The sequence below is a fragment of the Setaria italica genome, chromosome VI (assembly GCF_000263155.2).
Source record: "Setaria italica strain Yugu1 chromosome VI, Setaria_italica_v2.0, whole genome shotgun sequence".
Classification (NCBI taxonomy): domain Eukaryota; kingdom Viridiplantae; phylum Streptophyta; class Magnoliopsida; order Poales; family Poaceae; genus Setaria; species Setaria italica.
The window spans coordinates 11,216,408-11,233,390 of record NC_028455.1 but is presented as its reverse complement, the minus strand read 5'-3'; the positions used below and the strand labels follow the sequence as shown (position 1 = coordinate 11,233,390).

The 16,983-nt window shown below is 49.0% G+C and overlaps 1 protein-coding gene across 1 annotated transcript in view; it reads right to left on the bottom strand.

The window, feature by feature from the left end:
- Positions 1-286: 286 nt before the first annotated feature.
- Positions 287-16,983, bottom strand: part of LOC111257692 (double-strand-break repair protein rad21 homolog) — a 35,028-nt gene continuing 18,331 nt past the window's right edge. Inside the window, exons 2-8 of the mRNA XM_022827731.1 lie at positions 4,371-4,632; positions 4,232-4,278; positions 4,116-4,147; positions 3,961-4,028; positions 3,643-3,892; positions 656-799; positions 287-613 (exon numbers count right to left, since the gene is read on the bottom strand). Of these exons, the coding sequence (XP_022683466.1) occupies positions 287-613; positions 656-799; positions 3,643-3,892; positions 3,961-4,028; positions 4,116-4,147; positions 4,232-4,278; positions 4,371-4,632 (1,130 nt within the window). The remainder of the gene's footprint in view (positions 614-655; positions 800-3,642; positions 3,893-3,960; positions 4,029-4,115; positions 4,148-4,231; positions 4,279-4,370; positions 4,633-16,983) is intronic.

Below are 16,983 nucleotides of genomic sequence, written 5' to 3'. Positions count from 1 at the left end.
TCCTCTACTTGAGAAGGGCTCGGGCCATGGCCACCACCATCTGGTTGCGCCACTCGACGACGTCGTTCGGCTACAGGGTGTATGGTATGGAGTAGTGGCGTTGGATCCCCTCGTCCATGCAGTATGACGCGAACTCAGCCGTTGTGAACTTGCCACCATTGTCGATGCGCAGCATGCGCAGCTTGCGGCCGCACTCGTTCTTTGTAGTAGCTTGAACGTGCTTGATGATATCCGGAGCAGCTCCCTTGGTGTCGAGAAGGACCACCACATGTATCGGGAGACGTCGTTAATGAGTAGTAGCAAGTAACGCCGACCTCCAGGTGTAGCTGGCGTCACCGTCCCACAGAAAAATCGCCGTGCACGAGCTCGAGCCGCTCCTTGGCTCGGAAGCTCGCCTCTTCATGATGCAGGTGTTGTAGAGCTGCTCCACATGGTCGACCCACGGCATGCCCCGCACCATCTCCTTGGTGTTGAGCTGCTTCAAGGCCTCAAACTGGAGGTGCCCAAAGCGCTCGTGCCACCACCAAGCCTCATCGTTGCGGCAAGCAGCAAGGCAGAGGGGCTGCGCCACCGCCGCGTAGAGGATGTAGAGGCGATTACACCCTCTCTCCACCTTGGCGAGTAGGCACTATCGTTGATCCCAGATCTGGAGCACTCCACTGTCGATCTCCACACACGAGCTACTCTCATCCAGCTGCCCAAGGCAGATGATTGAATTTCTCAGCACGGGGATGTAGAAGACACCGGTGAAGAGTTGGTGCTCGCCAGTCTTGGTGACAAGAATGACGGAGCTGATGCCCTTGATGTCCACAGCCAAAGAATAACCATAATAGAACATAAACAAAGAACTAAAAAGTATCCTTTGGGTTGGGCCATATTTCAGAAGGCACAACCATGTATCATGAAGTATCATATTCAATACAGGTTGGATGTTTTCATTTGTTACATCATTGCCTGGGGAGATCAAGTGATGAGGATATCACCTGCTCGGATACAACCACATTGGAAACTTTTAATTTACAGGTGAAATAATTCTTTATCATGATTGTATTTGATACATTTGATGAATTGATGCTGCACCATGATGTGTGTTCATTGTAATTTTCAGAAATACATATGTGGATCAAAAAGAGTGTTAAACATACATGGAAGGCATGGAGGACCAAAGAAGTTTACTAGGGGTGGTCCAAGTATTCCCAACATCCTCCACCAGGCCACCACGTCACTTTTGGCCCAAGGAAAGAAATAAGATCAAATCCAACACGTTTTGAGGCTGGATTTAGACTGCAGCACTACACCAACTTGCGACAGCCGCCACGACTTCATCCAGACTCCATTTTTGGTGTTCAAGTACTCCATTAAATCCTTATGCAGCCTATTTTTATATGGATCCAGACTCATGTCCATATCTATTTTGAGGTGGCCGCAATGATCAAATTACGATCCAGAGATTTTTCTATCCAAGGTGTTGTGTCGCCTTATTTTGGCCCAATGGGCCGTGTATCAAGTTGGGTCCATTAGGGACATGTCCTAGGGTTGAAGCACGACCCCAACACCCTTGTGGTCATCCTCCCACGTTCTTATACCCCTTAGCCGCCACCAGGAACACTCGGATTTTGTTTAGATGTAAGTTTAGCCATTGCTACTTTCTTATAGACGCGTGTGTCAACTAGACCATCCATTCTACTCGATTCAGAACCCCAACTTTGTGATTTCAGACTGGTTTTTATCTCCATATTTGCAATTGAGTTGTTTGTTTTACTTATTTTTGCTTGTTCCTCAATTGCTTGTAGGAATTAATCTAGTGGTTTGGTTGATCGTGCTCCACAAGATCGCGACGACCATTAGACGTGATGCATCGATTGCTAAGGTGCAACATCCTTGGATGGTTGTAGACGGGTCGTGAACGTCGTCTCCATTCCCAAATCAATTTTATCCCCCCTTCTCTCATCGAAATATCATGATTCAATCCCACAGGCTCTGATACCAACTGATATGAACCAGTGAGGTTGAATCCTGATCTTTCGATGAGAGAAGGGGGATAACTCGATTTGTGGATGGATACGACGTTCACGGCCCGACTACCCATCCAAGGATGTTGCGCCTGAGCAACCGATACACCACCACCAATGGTCGTCGCGATCTCATGGAGCACGATCAACCAAACCACCAGGGTAATTCCTGCAAGCAATCAAGGAACAAGTAAGAACAAGTAGAACAATCAACTCAATTGCAAATATTGAGATAAAAACCAATTCGAAATCACAAAGTTGGGATTCTGAATCAAGTAGAACAGATGGTCTACTCGACAGATATGTCTACAAGGAAGTAGCAATGGTTAAACTTACATCTAAATAAAACTCAAGTGTTCCTAGTGGCAGTTAAGGGGTATAAGACCGTGGGAGGATGACTACAAGGGTGTTGGGGTCGTGCTCCAACCCTAGGATGTGTTCCTAATGGACCCAACTTGATACAAGGCTCATTAGACCAAAATAAGGCGACGCAGCACCTTGAACAGAAAATCCTCACGGTCGTAATTTGATCATTGTCGCCGCCTAAAAATACATATGGACATGAGTCTGGATCCATATAAAAATAGGCTGCATAAGGATTTCATGAATACTTGAACGCCCAAAACGAAGTCCAGCGTAGTGTTGCAGTCCGAATCCAGCCCCAAAACATGTTGGATTTGATCTCTTTCTTTCCTTGGACCTAAAGTGACGTGGTGGCCTAGTTTGGGAATACTTGGACTTGGCCCCCAATGAACTTCGTTGGTCCTCCATGCCTTCCATGTATGTTTAACATTCTTTTTGATCCACGTATGTATTTCTGAAAATGACAATGAACACATATCATGGTGAAGCATCAATTCATCAAATGTATCAAATACAATCATGATAAAGAATTATTTCACCTGTGAACCAAAAGTTGTCAATGTGGTTGTATCTGAGCAGGTGATGTCCTATCATCAAGGTGATATAATTATTATCAGTTTATTATGGGAAGAAAATTTGAACACGGTATTGAAGTAGACGTTTTGAACCAACACACTGATCCAAGATTATCTAATTCTTTCATTCTAAAGTTCAGAAAAAAAATGTCAAATCATTTTTTAAGTTACTCCAAAATCATGGCAGCCTGCTGTTGTGACTACTAAAGTAAATAGATATGAATGTAATTTCAAATGTGGGTCAGAAAGAATCACTTACTCCCCATCTAGCATTATTTGATAGTCAAACATCATCTCTCTTTCTCTTGTTATCTTGTGCTTGAGGCAGAGGTGGTGATGGTTCAAGACGCAATTCAGGTAACTGGTTGCCTAAAATCTGAAAAGAGGGAAGCTGGATCATGAGATTTTTTTATCATTGCAATAAAATGCATTTCTATTGACCTTTTAGCATACCACGTACAACTCATGCTGGTGGAATTACAAAACAGCTTCAATCAATTATACTAAAATGCAAAAGTGAAGACAGACGGACATCAGATGCATAATGTGTCACCAAACAAATACCAACCAGAATTTAGGGGCCCGACATCATCAATAAGATCATGTGTGCTAGGAGTTGTGAAGGGTACGTATATCCCAGATATTTGTTGACCAGCGGAAGAAATTCCATTCATTGATGGAGGGGTGATAACCTTGTTCTGCACAAACGGTGAAGAATACTTGTCCACCACCATGAGGTCATCATTACCAAAAACTGAATCTGTTAAGTGGTCAGGCTCCTCCTGTGGAGCTTCTCGCATTATTTCTGGCGGATCTTGTGCTCCATCTGACGGAGTTTCAATGTTAGGCTTTTCTAGCATGTTGCCAGGAGAAGGGTCTAGAGGAATCTCATCACTAAGAGTGTTATTTGCTCCAAAACCATCATCGAACCGAGGGAATGTCCTGGACATGATTGCAAAGGATACATTACTTCACTGAAAAGAAAGAGAGAGAATATTCAAGAAACATACCCTGCCTCAAATGGTTCAGGCCCCATATATGGTGATAGACCACAAGCTGGTGGTTCTATTCTATCATCCTGCAGCGTTGCATAAGTAAAATGTTAGTTATTTGAGAATTACAAAAGAATGCAAAAAAGGAAACAAGCTAGGACAATAATGAATACCTCATCGAGATCTATCATCACATATTCTCTTTCTTCTGCAACACCAGCGACATCGTAAACACAGGAATTAGGAATTGCAATGTCCATGAGCATTTACTTTATTGAACTTCCCTTACCTGCCAAAGTAATCTGATCAAGAGTCTTCTGATCATTAGCGGGTGTACTGAAGAAAGTTCAATGAAACAAGAGTATTACAATGAGATTGCATGGTCATGGCAAAGAAAAAAAAAAGAAAAGAACAAAAAAATTGCTTACTTCCTCTGAGAAATTACATCATCTAAGTTTAAGTCGTCAAGATTTAATGTAAGTGGCAATCTGATGGAATCAAACGGTGCAGGCTCCACCTCAACTGGAAGGTCTATTTCCACAGCAACGAAGGTAGTTCTGATTGTAGTTATCATTCGATTGCAATCTTGAAAAAGGTAGTTCACCTTCCATGAATAAATGCGAACTAGGCCTAGGAGAAGATGCCCTGATAATCTTAAAGCAATTGGAACCTCAGGAAACATTATACTCTCTGCAAAGGCAGAAGGCGTATATTAGATGACTATGGAAAAGTTTGCAGAATAAACACAGGGACATAACCACAAAAAATCAATCAAAATATCTCGAATGTAGAATGGCACCACCATGAATGCCGATTATCTAAAGGGACATTGTTTCAGTGATTAAAGGTGACCACAAGGATCAAAAATTTCTCAGACATCTCCCATTCTTCCAAAATCATTGTCTCACGAAATTGCAAGACATTATTACTGATTTTGGGTCAACTGACAAGGAAAAACGAAACTTCTGTGAGAACCTCGCCGGAGAGACAACGCACACGTTGCCGGCAGGATCACGGCCAAACACACAAGCCCAAGAATACTCACGCGAACACTCTGGACACGATCTTATTTTGCTGCTACTGAATTGGCAGCTTTTCCTGTGTCTATTCCTTTGCTTAAATGGACAATTACATGGCAAGAAGAAATGGCCTCCAATCAGGCCGATTACACTACAGCTAATTTTCCTAAACATAGCTAGTAATCTAAGGAAAGTAAATCAGTAGTATTACGCAGGCAAGGATTACTGTCAACAATCTCCTTCTAAGCCTTGCCGTGCTTGCTATCAATATGGAACAGGCCAATCTTTGTGCGAAGCTCATGAAACTTGACTCTGCCCAGTGGCTTTGTCAGAATATCACTCAGTTGCTCTTCGCTCCTGATGAACTTCACTTCGATCAGGCCCTTTTCAGTGGACTCCCGGACTAGATGATACTTCACCTCAATGTGTTTGCTCTGTCCGTGGAGTACCGGATTCTTGATTAATGCAATAGCAGACTTGTTGTCCACCCTCAGCAGTGGCACACTCGGCGCAGACCCCTGCACTTCTGCTAGCACTCGAGCAAGCCATAGTGCCTGACAAGCCACATTAGCTGCTGCGATATACTCCGATTCACAGCTGGATTGAGCCACCACTCTCTGCTTTATGGACTGCCAGGTAATTGGGCTGCTGGCCAAGAAGAAAATGAACCCTGTTGTGCTTTTCCTTGCATCAATATCTCCTGCAAAATCAGCATCGCTGAACCCTGTCAACAGTACCTGATCTCCCTTTTTCCTGTCAAACCAGAGCCCCCAATTTTGGGTCCCTGCCACATAGCGCAGGATGTGCTTCACAGCAGCAAGGTGGTCCTCCCGTGGATCTTCCCGAAACCGGCTAACATACCCAACAGCAAAAGCTAAATCAGGGCGGGTGTTAACCAGATACCTCAGCCTCCCGACGATGCTCCTGTACATCATCACGTCGACCGGCAGCTTTGAACTGTGCTTGCTTAGCTTCAGGCGTGCCTCCATGGGCACCTGGCAGGGATTGCACCCGGCCATGCCGCTCCTCTCAAGGATCTTGCCGGCGTAGGCGCCTTGACTCAGCGAGACCCCCTTTCACTCTGCTTCACTTCAATGCCGAGGTAGTAGTGAAGCAGACCGAGGTCACTCATTTTGAACGCGGCCTCCATCTCCTTCTTGAACACCCTTATGTCACCAGGGCTTGAACTGGTGATCACAAGGTCATCGACATAGACCCCGAGCACCAGCTGAGCACTGCCAATCCGCCTGACGTAGATGGCGTGTTCTGTTCAACTCCTGAAACCGAGCGACAACAAAGTGTCGTCCAGTTTTGCGTTCCAGGCGCACGGGGCTTGATGCAGGCCGTACAGCGCTTTTTGCAGTTTGAGTACCTTGTGCTCCTTGCCGGCAATGATGAAGCCTGCCGGCTGCTCGACGTAGACTTCCTCCTGTAGGTCGCCATTCAGGAACGCCGACTTGACATCCATGTGGTGTACCTCCCACCCCTCGTGCGCCGCGAGGGCGATGAGCAGGCGCACTGAGTCGAGCCTGGGCACCTGTGCGAACACCTCATCATAGTCGATACCGCGCCGCTGTGCATAGTCCTTCACCACAAGGCGCGCCTTGTGCTTGGACACTGCCCCGTGCTCGTCCCTCTTCACTTTGAACACCCATTTCATCCTGATCGCCTTGCGGCCAGGTGGGAGGTCGGCAACGCACCATGTGTCGTTCTCCTCGATGGACTCCATCTCCTCCATCATCGCCTTCCTCCAGCAGGGGCTACATTCTGCCTCGGCGAATGAGGCAGGCTCATCGGCGCTCACCATGTGTACCTCTTCTACCATCAGTGCGCGCGGCGCTAAGCCACGTGGCGAGGCTGGCCCAATAATGTCATCGATGTTTCAGAACCGGAGAGGTACGTCATCGTCATGATCGGCATCAAGGTTCTCGTTGTCGATGCCGTCCGATGGACCAGGTTCTGGTTCGCCCCTGCCCACATCGGGGAGCGGCGACTGCTCTCCCAGCACACCCTCTCCAGGAGCCTTGACGGCGTCATCATCCTCTAGCGTGGCTGGGCCTGTGGTTGCGTACTCCACTGTGAAGATGTCATCGCCGCTGCTTGGCTCGCTGTTGTTGCCTCCAGTGCCCCAGTCCCACTAGGCTTGCTCGTCGAACACCACATCTCGCGTCACGTGGACGCACTTTATGATGGGGTCGTAGGCGCGGTACGCCTTTGTGCCGCACTCGTAGCTGACGAAGATCATCTTGCGGCCGCGGTCGTCGAGCTTCTTTAAGTGCGGCATCGTGTTCCGGACGTAGGCGATGTAGCCGAATGTCCTGAGGTGATGTACAGCCGGCTTCTTCCCATGCCACGCCTCGAACGGGGTCATCCCATCCACACTCTTTGTCGGACCCTGGTTCAGCAAGTACACAGCGATGCTCACCGTCTCACCCCAGAATCAGCCAGGCAGGCCCTTGGCCTTGAGCATACTCCTCCCCGTTGCCACCATTGTGGTATTCCGACGCTCAACGACGTTGTTCTGCTGCGGGCTGTAGGGCACGGTACGCTGACGATGCACGCCCTTAGCCACGCAGTACTCCGCAAACTCGGCAGCGGTGAAATCTCCTCCACGGTCAGTCTGGAGTGCCTTGAGCTTGACGCTGGACTCGCTTTCCGCCCGTGCCTGAAACTCCTTGACGGCAGCTGCGGCACGATCCTTTGATGGGATTGCGGCTACCCACATGTATCTGCTGAGATCATCCACTACCAGCAAGAAGTACTTGTTCCCTCTAGGTGTCTCCGGCGAGATGGGGCCGCACAGGTCACCGTACCAGCTCGAGATGCTACCATGTACGGTATTCCGCCTGCGCCGGGAAGAGATTCCGCCTCTGCTTGCTGGCCTGGCAAGCCTCGCACAGTTGGTCGACCTGCCCGATTTCCGGCAGGCCGCGCACCAGCTCCTCCCTTGCCAGCTTCCTCAACTCTGCCATGTTGATGTGGCCGAAACGCTCGTGCCAGCGCCACGCTGCCTCGCCGTCGCGTCCACGCACCGCCAGGCACGACGGCGTTGCCATCTAGATGCGAAGTACATACAACCGATTGGTCGCACGCTTCACCTTTGCCAGTAACTGGCCGCTGGACTCCCAGAACCTCATCACCCCAACATCGATGTCGACCTTATAGCCGTCCTCGTCGAGCTGGCCGATGCTGACAATTTTCGTCGTCAGCTGTGGGATGATGTAGACCCCGGAGAATGACCGGAGCTCGCCGTTCTTGCAAACGAATGCGATGGTGCCTCGGCCCTCGATCTGCGCCACCGAGTCGTTGCCCCACAGCACGGTGCCGAGCACCGCCGTGTCCAGCTTTGAGAAGGCGGCCCTGGATTCGAACATAAGGTTGGTGGTGCCGGTGTCCAGGACCCAGGTTTCTGCCTCCCGCTCCTTCTCTTCTCCAAGGTGAGCAAACACATTCTCCTCTCTGATCTCGATCTGGGCGCGCAATCCCGACGCCATCACCCCAGATCCGTCACCGCCATGCTCCTAGCCTGTCGGTGTTTTTAGACCCGCAACCCGTCTAGGGGTACCCTAGGTGGTCTTTTGTGCGGTAAGGATTATCGAGAATCAAGGAATCAATGGTGACGCAAGGAACACGATTTAGATAGGTTCGGGCCGCTAGATCGCGTAATACCCTACGTCTTGTGTGTTGGTTTGTATTGATCTTGGATGAACTGGAGTTGTTGTTGAAGGGGGTCCCTGCCCACTCTTATATACACGGGAGGGTAGGGTTCCAAGTCTGAGTCCTAGTCGAGTACTATTACAGAGTTCTACTCGGTAAGGCCCGAGTAGTTTTCCATATACATACTTTACTAGTCCGAGTGGGATACGCCTATCCCTTATCCTGATCGTGTCCGAGTACGCCCCTCAGTGGGCCGTCCAAGGTCTACTCGTGGGTCTGGGGTGCATGCCCGACAAGCCCCCGAGTACTTTGTAGTCGTGCGCCACAGTCTTGGGCATTGCGGGTGCTATCCGTGTAGTTCGTCGTAGAGGTTGCGGACCGAAGTGCTCGAGTACTGTCGCGTGGCTGGAAGGTACTCTTCTTGTTCCTTCGAGTTGTTTCTGTTCCGAGAATTTTTATATGGTAGTGCGATGTCAATCGCACTCCATATGGAGTAGCCTCTGAGCCTTAGGTTGAGTTGAAGAGTCAGGCTTAGGGTCAATCCAGCTTTTTGTCTATTTTACCCTTGGAAATCTTGAAAAAGAAAAAACTGACCATCGGGTACGATACCCGCAACCCCCGAGCACTTAGGCGATCTCTATCGTTGAAGTGGTCAACAGTCCATTGAAAAGAGTAGCCGTTGAGTGTTTAAGGCGATTAATCTGCAATTAATCTATTTAAAATCCATTCGTTGCGTAACTGACGCGTGGAAACCGGAGCTGGTGGAGATAAAACTGGAGGGGCCCCTTTCGGTTAGATTTATGCCATATGGTAATCAGATCTACTTTTCTTCCTCCCCTACTCTCTTGCTCCATATTTGCGTCGTTGCAAGTGTCGCTGCCGCTATAGCCGCCCTTTGAGAGACATCCGAGGGTGAGTGCCGTTTTAGCTTGAGGTTGAGTCCATCGGATGCGCACCAAGAAGATGGGCAAGAAACCCGAGAAGATCCAGGGCAAGGCTCCGGTGACGGGCAAGGTGAAGTCCAAGAAGGGGAAAGAACTGGTGCTGCCGGCGCTGAAGGTGGGGCCGACAAACCAGACTACACCGCTGCCACCTGGAGCAACGTGGCAACATTCAGTGATGAAGGAGGAAGCCGTGCAAGCACTAGTTGATGCGAAGCTTCTGCAGCCAAAGGAAATTCTTGAGTGGCACCCCGCATTTCCAAATGCGTGGCAATTTGAGGAACATCCAGGCGAGAGAGTGATGCTCGTGCACTTTGTGGAGAGGGGGTTGGCAGTTGTCAGGCATACACCCCAGGTCCATGAGTAGACCTTGGATGGCCCACTAAGGGGCGTACTCGAACATGATCAGAATAAGGGATAGGCGTATCCCGCTCGGACTAGTCAAGTATGTTTATGGAAAACTACTCGGGCCTTACCGAGTAGAACTCTGTAATAGTACTCGACTAGGACTCAAGACTTGTAACCCTACTCTCCCGTGTATATAAGGGTGCGCTGGGACCCCCCTCAACAACAACTCCAGTTCATCAATACAAACCAACGCACAGGACGTAGGGTATTACGCGATCTAGCAGCCCGAACCTATCTAAATCATGTTCCTTGCGTCACCATTGATTCCTTGATCCTCGACAATCCTTACCGCACAAAAGACCACCTAGGGTACCCCCTAGGCGGGTTGCCGGTCTAAAACACCGATAGCTGGCGCGCCAGGTAGGGGGACTCGTCGAGTTTCTCAGCGTGAACTCAATGGCAAAGGTCATCATCAGGCCCGTTTTTCTCATCAAAGCCGGCGCCACCTTCGTTTTCGGATCCTGGCTTTGCGTCGCCGATAGTCGATGCTCAGTAGAAGAAACCAGAAGATCTGATCGGAAAAAACTAAGATTTCAAAATCGACGAGTTCGAGTTCGACTATGCATCGGATTCGACTTCGCCTCGGACTAGTCGGTCCCAGCCAGTGTCCAAGTCGGTTTCAACTTCAAAGCAGTTCCCGCACGGACTCCACAACGCAACCAAAGTTCACCAAGGCTTTCTTACTCGAACCCGATTTGAACTCGGGCATGACGAAGACGTCGACTCCGACTCATCTTATTCGCCAGAGATACCATTATCTGGTCCAGCCCAAGGATTGGTAATAACTTCAACATCCCAAGGCAGATTCGTCCACTGGCCAGGATTGCGACCATTTCTTCTTGACCGCGACTACGACTCGCGCCTTGTCGCCCATATAGACAATCTCCCATATCAAGAAGGCATTCCGCTCACTTCCAACCGCGAGGAAAGTTCCACAGAGATTGCAACATCAAGCTCCGAAAGCTACTACCCAGACAGGGAGATACTCGTTATTACTCAGAATAACAACCCGGGTACTAGCCAGAACAGAACCCCCAGGCGATTAGCACAACTCGACAACATCTCCGAAGATGAGTCTACAGCTGACACCCCTCACAATGAAACCTCCGAGCAAAGAAACCAAAGAAGGATGCGCAACGCTACTCGAGCCGAGCGACGGCAGTCGATGGCTACAAATATTCCCATTACAAATCTTGAAAGGGCCTTCGACGCAGTTCAGGTTCAGGAGCACAATACTCCACTCGCGGCTATCGCGTCGATCAATGTTTTAACAATGTTGATGCCTCAGGATAGGGATAACGAAGCCACAGCTCAACGCGGCAACGGACTGATCGCACAACTCGCGGAGCAAGCTTACAAGTTACTTGATAAAGAGTCACCGATTCCATCTGTTCCTTGCATCACAGCTCACCAAGAAGGTAGCAGGGGAGCTGCAGACAGCAACAATGGCCCAAAAAATGGCAATGAAGTTAACCAACCTCGGCAGCACAGCCAAAGTCCAAGCAAGCGCAAATCCCCAGCTCGCCACAAGGATGTTGGCGAGGTCAGCCGCACCAACTCGGTTAGAAGCATCCGCCCTAATCGGAAGAACCACGAAGTCTCCAACTTCAGTGATCTGCAAGAAATTCTCAACAGTCGACGCGAGCGAGAAGTCGACAACTACAACCACTTTCCCACCTTCACAAACCAGGTAATGAAAAGAAAACTACTCGAGAAGTTCAAGCCAACTGGGATCACCAAGTATGATGGCAAACAAGACCCAATCCAATGGCTACGATGTTACTCGCTAGCCGTCCAAGCAGCCGGGGGGAATAACGACACCAAAGTTATCCAATTCCCCATCTGCATGGAACCCGCACCACTAACCTGGCTTGAGTCACTCAAACCCAAGTCCATCGACTCCTGGGCAGACTTGACAAAGGCTTTCACCAACAACTTCGCCGGCTCAATGGCCAGACCAGGCAACAAGATTGACTTAAGTCAAATTAAGCAAAAAGAAGGCGAGACCCTACGCGACTATCTGTGACGGTTCTTCGAAAAGAAGGCTACCATAGTTGACATCTCTGAAACAGACGTCATCGAGTGCTTCCAGAATGGACTCTACGATCGACGAACATACCAAGGCTTCGGTCGCCGACGACCAGCTGATGTCAAAGAACTCAAAGTCATGGTGCAGCAGTGGGCGGATGAAGAAGACAAAGAGCGAGAACGGTTCGGCTCCCACCGCAACCGTGAACGCGACCACAACCACAACAATGACCAAGATAGAACTCGGCATAATGATACTCGAAACAATTATTCGAGTAATCACAATCGCAAAAGGAAGCCCGACAACACTGTTGCTACCATGACCAGCTCCGGGAAAAAGGGACCCCGTAAAAACGATGAAGGGCCAACCTTCACTGAACTACTCAAAAAGCAGTGCCCATGGCACCCGACTAGCAAGCACTCGGCAATAGACTGCTACAGCATGCGCCGAGTCATGCAAGACTTACCCGCACCACCACCTCCTGAAAAGTACACCAAGAAAAAAGATAAGGACAAGAACAAAGCCTACAACGACGAAGATGAAGAAGGCGACTTCCAGACCACCTCAAAAACCATCAACGTCATCTTCGGCGGTATCTCACGCACCGCATCCAAGCGAGCCAACAAACTTGTACTCAGGGAGATCATGGCCATCGAACCAACGGATCCAACACTGTTGAAATGGTCAGAAGTTCCCATTTCTTTCAGCAGAAAAGATCAATGGACCAAGTTCTCAGAACCAGGCCATTTCCCACTAGTCCTGGATCCAGTTGTGGTAGGCTCAAAGTTAACCAAAGTACTCATCGACGGCGGAAGCGGACTCAACGTTATTTTTGCCAAGACATTAAGGAAGATGTGCCTCGACGATACTGAAATGCTTACTCCAACAGATTCACCTTTCTACGGCATCGTGCCTGGATATGCGGCTATACCACTAGGACAAGTTGTCCTTCCAGTTACCTTCGGAACTAAGGAACATTACCGTACTGAGTATATCAGATTCGAAGTCGCCGACTTCGAGACATCTTACCATGCCATACTCGGAAGGCCAGCACTCGCCAAGTTCATGGCCATACCACATTATGTTTACCTGGTACTCAAAATGCCAGGCCCCAAGGGAGATCTACGGCGATCCTACGAATGCGACACCGAAGCCGTGGAAATTGCTGCGACTACTCAAGCACCTAGTCCCATGCAACAAGTCTTCACAGCTTCAAAAAAACTCCATCCAACCGAGCTAGAGATCCCGGAAAACAAGTCGGGGTCCACAAAGGTGAAACTCACCAGTGAGCAAGACTTCAAATCAGTTGACCTCCAGACGGGTGACCCTTCTAAAACAGCCCTGATCGGAACAGGGCTAGATCCTAAATAGGAATTCACGCTCGTCAGCTTCCTTTGGGCTAACCACGATATCTTCGCTTGGAAACCGGCTGACATGCCAGGTGTGCCCAAGGAGCTGATTGAGCATTCCCTAAATGTCGATCCCAAAGCTACTCCAAAACAGCAACGACTTCGCCAGTTCGCTCAAGACAAACGAGAAGTAATCAAAAAAGAGTTAGCCAAGCTACTCGTGGCAGGGTTCATCAAAGAAGTCTTTCACCCTGACTGGCTCGCCAACGCCATGCTCATTCGTAAGAAAAATAATGAGTGGAGAATGTGTGTCGACTACACCGACCTCAACAAACACTGCCCTAAAGACCCTTTTGGGCTACCCAGGATCGATCAGGTGGTTGACTCCACCGCTGGGTGCGCTTTACTATGCATTCTCGACTGCTACTCCGGCTATCACCAGATAAGCCTCAAAGAAGAAGATCAAGCCAAAACAGCGTTCATCATGCCTTTCGGAGCTTTCTGCTATAAAACAATGTCCTTCGGACTAAAAAATGCAGGGGCAACTTCACCGCAATGTTGAAGCTTATGTCGACGACATAGTCGTCAAAACAAGAAACCGGGAGGAACTCATTGCTGACTTGGAGGAAACTTTCTCTAGTCTACGCGCTTTCCGATGGACACTCAATCCTACTAAGTGCGTCTTTGGACTACCTTCCGGCAAATCACTCGGGTTCTTCATTAGCCATCGCGGCATTAGGGCCAACCCAAAAAAAAATCTGCCATCACAAACATGCAAGCACCAGCTAGCATTAAGGATGTGCAGAAACTCACAAGCTGCATGGCCGCTCTCAACCGGTTCATCTCGAGACTTGGAGAACGGGGACTACTCTTCTTCAAGCTTCTCAAACGCCAGGACAAGTTCAAATGGACGGAAGAGGCAGATGAGGCACTAACACAACCCAAAGACTTGCTGTCAAAGCCTCCTGTACTCACCGCTCCTTCTCCAAACAAAGACTTGCTCCTATACATCTCAGCTACTACTCATGTCATCAGCACGGCAATAGTAGTCGAACGGTCTGAACCGGGCCACGTTTACAAGGTCCAACGACCTGTCTACTTCGTCAGCGAAGTACTCTCGGACTCCAAAACTCGGTATTCACCAATACAAAAACTCTTATACGCAATTTTGCTCACCTCCCGAAAACTGCACCATTACTTCCAAGAGCACAACATCACAGTCATCTCTGACTTCCCGCTCGGCGAAATTCTTCACAACAGAGACGCTACGGGCAGAATCTCCAAATGGGCGGTTGAACTCGAAGCTCTCACCTTGGACTTCAAGCCAAGGACAGCTATCAAATCCAGCTTTGGTCGACTTCGTAGCTGAATGGACTGAAAATCAAGTGCCAACACCAGTCGAACGGTCAGAACACTGGGTAATGTACTTTGACGGGTCCCTCAAACTCGAAGGGGCCGGCGCAGGCGTATTGCTCATCTCCCCCAGGGGAGACCAGCTCAAGTACGTGCTGCAAATATTCTGGGAAGCATCTAATAATGAAGTCGAGTACAAAGCACTACTCCACGGCCTTCGCCTTGCAATCTCTCTCAGCATCAAACGACTACTGGTGTACGGCGACTCTCTAGTTGTTATAAACCAGATCAATGATGAGTGGGACTGGAACAAGGACAACATGGACGCTTACTGCAAAGAAGTCCATAAACTGGAAAACAAGTTCTCAGGCTTGGAGTTTCATCACGTCGTCCGCGACAACAATGTCGCCGCCGACGTCTTATCCAAAATGGGCTCAACTCATGCAGAAGTTCCAGCAGGAATTTTCGTACACGAACTGTGCAAGCCATCCATATCCGAACAAGTCACCAAACCAGCGGTCCCGACTGCTAACGTCTCTCGTGAAGTCATGATGATAGAAGTCGACTGGAGGACACCCTTCATCGACTACATCAAAGATCACCAGTTACCATCCGACAAAAATAGGGCTGAGCAAATCTCCCGGCGAGTAAAAAATTACGTTCTAGTTGGAGACAAGCTCTACAGGAAAGGTGCATCGTCTGGAGTACTCATGAAGTGTGTCACCAGAGAAGACGGCCAAGAAATCCTAGAGGAAATTCATAGAGGAATCTGTGGCAACCACACCTCCTCGAGGGCACTAGATGGCAAGGCTTTCAGAGCAGGCTTCTACTAGCCAATGGCTCTGGCCGACGCTAAACAACTAGTTCAGAAATGCAAAGGTTGTCAATTCTTCACAAAATAGCAACATGTACCGGCCTACAAGCTAGTCACAATACCTCCAACATGGCCATTTGCCTGCTGGGGGCTCGACATGATAGGACCGTTACCAACTACTCTAGGAGGATTCAACCGAGTACTCGTGGCAATCGACAAATTCACCAAGTGGATCGAGGTCAAACCAGTCACTTGCCCCAAGGCAGACTGGGTCCTCGACTTCTTGGATGAAATCGTACACCGCTACGGTTTTCCCAATAGGATTATCACAGACCTAGGGTCAAACTTCAATAATCACGACTTTTGGGAATATTGCAAGAATAACGGCATTGACGTCCGCTATGTCTCAGTCGCTCACCCGCGAGCCAATGGACAAGTCGAGCGTGCTAATGGTATGGTACTCGACGCCCTGAAGAAAAGACTACATGACGTTGGCAACACCAAAGGCGGTAAATGGCTCAAAGAGTTACCCAATGCTCTGTGGGGCCTACGTACCCAACCATGCAAGATTACTGGGCTATCACCCTATTTCCTCGTATATGGCTTGGAGGCCATCCTACCCGCTGACATCATGTGGCAATCACCATCCGTTGAACAATACGATGAAGAACTGGCAACAGAAACAAGGCGAACAGACATAGACAGCCTAGAAGAAACAAGATGCGCAGCACTAGTGCAATCTGCCAGATACCTTGATGGTTTAAGGCGTTACCACGACCGCAATGTCAAGAAAAGATCTTTCAACTCGGGCGATATGGTCCTTTAGCGTATCCAAGACACGTTAGGGTTGCATAAACTCAATTCACCATGGGAAGGTCCTTACATCGTATCAAAGGTTACGGGACTCGGATCTTACAGACTCCAAGAGCTTTCAGGAGAACAAGTACCAAACTCTTGGAATATAGAACATCTCTGTCGCTATTACCCATAGCAGCATCTGATTAATGGCTTCAAAGCAATAAATCATGATGACTACTCGAGCTAACTGCCCGACTACCAACCTCAAGATACCTCAGCTTTGACAAGAGCTATCAACTCAACAAGGATCACTGCCCTGGTAAAAAATTTCCGCAAAGTATTTCTTTACTGAACCGAAGATACATCAGGTTACATACGAGTACAAGTACTCGGAATACACGAAGACTACAAGCAACTGCCTACTGACGGGCTGCATTTAAGCCTCAAGCTTTTACTATATCACAAGGCCACTCAGGTCTGCCGACTACAATGGGAAGGGCCCACACACAAGGAAGCTGCACAAAACGCAGCCATATCCAGGTCCTCTACCCAAGGCAACGCCAGGTACTCCAGCATTGCCACTGCCTTGATAGCGACAACGATGAATTCGGCATGACGCACCTATAGGGAACCAAGGCTGCTCTTTTGCTAGCCTTGCGAAGCCAATCCACTC